General features: G+C 28.6%; 1 protein-coding gene across 1 annotated transcript; it reads right to left on the bottom strand.

Moving 5' to 3' along the window:
* Positions 1-631, bottom strand: LOC123892179. Its single transcript, XM_045941998.1, has 2 exons — positions 338-631; positions 1-255 (listed from the first exon to the last, which is right to left on the bottom strand). The coding sequence occupies exons 1-2, from the start codon at positions 623-625 to the stop codon at positions 1-3; spliced, it is 543 nt and encodes a 180-aa protein (XP_045797954.1). The 5' UTR covers positions 626-631.
* Positions 632-3,763: the final 3,132 nt, after the last annotated feature.

The raw sequence follows: 3,763 nt of genomic DNA, 5'->3' as shown, positions 1-3,763 counted from the left end.
CTAATCTTCTAGCTTGACAACTCTCATGACATTGTTCTTTTCTTTGTCAATAAACATGAAATTAAGCACATCACCAGAAACAAATCCTTTTGTGGATACAAATTTTCTCCATTGAGATCCAAATTTGACCGTATAATACCATCGAACTTTGTATTTGATTATTTTTGTTGCAATTGAAGTACCATTTGGACCACACAATATTACTTGGTCATATTCTGTTGTTCGAACATATTCTGCAAATTCCTTATTTAAAGTCTGCACATGAATTATACACAAATATTGAAGCTATAGATGAAAGTGAAATGATTTTAATAAATATAAACAACTTGATACTAACCAACTGAGATTTTGTTGCTTCATAATCTGTGGGTCTGACACTAAAAGAAAGTGGTTCATTGTCTTCAAATTTGAAAGAGTGTAATGATGACAATTCATTTGGATTTAGTTCTCCTGGGTGAACATCAACAATGAAACGTTTAAACCCTGCATAAGTCGTTGTAACCAATTGATTTCCCTCAATTCGAAAAACTTTTCTCATTTCTTCCCATCCCTCAGTAATCATAGGTTTAGTTAAAGAGCAATTGAATTTCACAGGCAATCGGGCTGACAGATATCGATTAATCATAATGATTTATTTATATAGTTCATGAGAAATTTGGTTGATGAATGTTGGTTCAAGTTCTCCAACAGGAAAAATTTGATTTGCAAACAAAATAATAAATTGTTTTTAGAACAATTTTTTTGGAACATGTTACCTGGCCAACAATATTTGCAGTTACAAATCCTCCTTTTTCATTAAACTTGATAGTTCTTCTTTTGAATGACATTGTTAGGATGTTGTTATTGAAAGGGTATATTGAAAAGTTTGTTCAATATAATATGATTGATAACGGGTTATTATAGTGGTTATTGTAGGTAGTGGTTATTAGAATTGAATGAGTTCATAAATTCATTACTTGTTAAGATAATGACATTGAATGAAAAAGTTGTTGTTGTTGAGTGGCTGAATTTTTAAGTTACTTGTGGTAGTAGAAATAATAATAACTTTTTAATGAAAAAAGAAATGTTTAATTTTATGGTTAGTGATTGATAAATAATAATCCGTTATATAATTTAGACCTAATATATAGCCAAATATGACATGCAATTAGAACACTCTGAATGATAAAATGATAAATTCCAAGAGCTTACTTGAGTAATAGCACATATTGTTTAAGTGATATTTAATATCATGAATGTTGTAATTCTGTTGATATATAAATAACTGCATTTTTTTTTTTGAATTTATAGATAATTGAAGATTAGATTTTGCAGCATTATATGAAGAATAAGTGTTTTGCCAACGTTTTTGTTGTACTAATGAATGATAGAGTTATCAATTGAAACTGGTGTTAAGGTATGGTTCTAAGCATAAAACAAACAACCACCGCGAGGAAGAGGGAGACAGTTGAAGGATCGACCTGCCCTAAACGGATTAACAGAACACCACAGAGGGAGTTTCATAGTTACACATTAGTAAAGATTGATCGCACCACTGACAATCGTGACTACATGGTTCTGATTTTGGGTGGGAAGATGATGGTAGGCAGCCATATGTAACTTTTAAGATTTTTTTCTTTTGTAAATGAAGCAATTAAATAAACTTAATATAATTATGCATTTGGTTTCACTTGTTTTTTCTTTTCATTTTTCTATAATTCTTTTTATGGGGTTGTAATTAATCGTACAAGAAGAATTTTTAGTCATCAATACTCTTACAATGATGCCATATTTTTTTACTCTTTTCTAGAAATTGAATTGCATCTACATTCTTCATTTCTGGGGTGCGAATCAAAGCCTTGGCCATATTGTTATGGCATTTATGACCCATTTTCACAAGCTTTCCACAACATTGCTTAGAAATGTTATTTTCATTGACTATACCGTTAAATACTTCTTCTCCACAATGTGAGCCTATTTCTTCTACGCATGTAGTCAAAAATGTGGTGTTTTTTGGTCTAGTAACGAGATCACACTTGTGGTAAACTTTATCTACTTTGGTAAGAAAATGGATCCAATCTTCATTTTTGAACCTTTCATCACTTCCAAGGATAGATAAAGACATTTTGGTGTGACAATAGTATCCATTTTGAAAAAGCTTATAACAACAATCTTCGGAAATCTTAGTTTTATTAGAAGTAAACAATTTGTTGTAAACAAGTTTTCCACATTTTTCTCCTATATGTTTTCCACATTTGTGCAAATAATTAATATCAGCGTTTGGGGTTGAAGCTATTGTTATTGTACAAATGGAAGCAATCAAAATAAGAAAAAAGCTAAGTCTTGCCATGATATTTTAGCAAAATAAGCTGAAAAAAGCTAAGTCCTGTTTGATGTTAATAATCGATATACTTGTTTAAATAACGAGCTAAATTGACTCCGTTTTTTTAACTTCCCTTAATAACGTATATAACATATATTAAAAAACTATGTTACTACTTGCATCAATTATTTAGGTGTTACAGTTGAGCTTTGTGCTATTGTAGAGTTTTTGTTTCGAAAAGAAACATATATAATATCTTTATATAAGATTGTCAAAATATTATATTAAAAAAACTTTAGATAATCATCTAATTAATAGAAATAAGGGAGAACTCAATGAAGCTAACTGAAAATTTATAAAGATTAATTTAATATAACTATGTGTCTAATTGGTAACACTAGCTTATAATTGGTAACAAGCTTACTTATAAGCTTCTTCTATAAGCTTGTTCTAAATTATAAGTGTTTGGTAAAAACAATTTCTCATTAGCTTATAGTTTATTTTTAGATGTTATTTTAAATAGCATTTTAGCTTAGAAGTTATGTTATTGCTGATTTTATAATTGTGAATGTAATCAGTTTAAAGTAGGTGATGTTCTCCGTTTCAAGTTTGATTATTATCGTAGATGGCATTTGTTAAAATTGGTCATGCATAAGTAATGAAAAATTGGTTTCAATATAAGACATTGTATTGCATGTGATGTGAGCATTGAAATGTATTTGTAGTGTGGTGATATATGTGTGATTTACATCAAATCATTAATATATGCTATTTGTGTTAACAAAGAAATTTGTTAAGTAGTTATGAAGTTTATATTGTCTATAGTAAAAATATAACTAATATGATAAACAAAGATATAACAAAATCAATTATAATATAATAATAATAGTACTAAAGTGCAACATGCTTCTAATATACATAATAATAAGAAACACATACATAATATATAAGGAGAAATTTCATAATTAGATAACATATAAATAATAATCAAACTATTTTGATAACTTTGATCAGGTTGGAATTTTGTTGGTTGATAAATTGGAAATTAAGATTATCACCGACAACAAAATAATTTATAGCAACGAATTTCTTCCAATTGCTTCCAAATTTGATCTTCCATGACTTTTGTGGATGACATTTAACAACTGATACATCAACTTCAGCTCCAATTGGTCCATAGAGTCTAACATACTTATATCCAGCATTTCTTATACATTCAGCAAAGTTTTTTTTCAGACTCTGCAATAAAAGTTTAATTATCATCTTAAATTTGAAAAGGGATAACAAAAAAATTTAGATTTAAGGAAAAGTATAAACTTACTATTTGTGATTTTGTAACCATAGTTTGGGTAAGAGTAACATTGAAAGAATTATGAACAGGCATAATATGCTTAAGAGAATTATATGAGGGTAGTGATAGTGGTTGGAATTCTTAACATCTACCACAAAGTTGTTATTACC

The sequence above is a fragment of the Trifolium pratense genome, linkage group LG6 (genome assembly GCF_020283565.1).
Source record: "Trifolium pratense cultivar HEN17-A07 linkage group LG6, ARS_RC_1.1, whole genome shotgun sequence".
In the NCBI taxonomy this organism is placed as follows: Eukaryota; Viridiplantae; Streptophyta; class Magnoliopsida; order Fabales; family Fabaceae; genus Trifolium; species Trifolium pratense.
This window is presented reverse-complemented; position numbering and strand designations above follow the sequence as displayed.

Coding starts and splice junctions, on each gene's coding strand:
- LOC123892179 (XM_045941998.1), bottom strand. CDS start 625: ATGATTAATCGATATCTGTCAGCCCGATTGCCTGTGAAATTCAATTGC. Junction 256..337: donor AAGCAACAAAATCTCAGTTG/GTTAGTATCAAG, acceptor ATTCATGTGCAG/ACTTTAAATAAGGAATTTGC.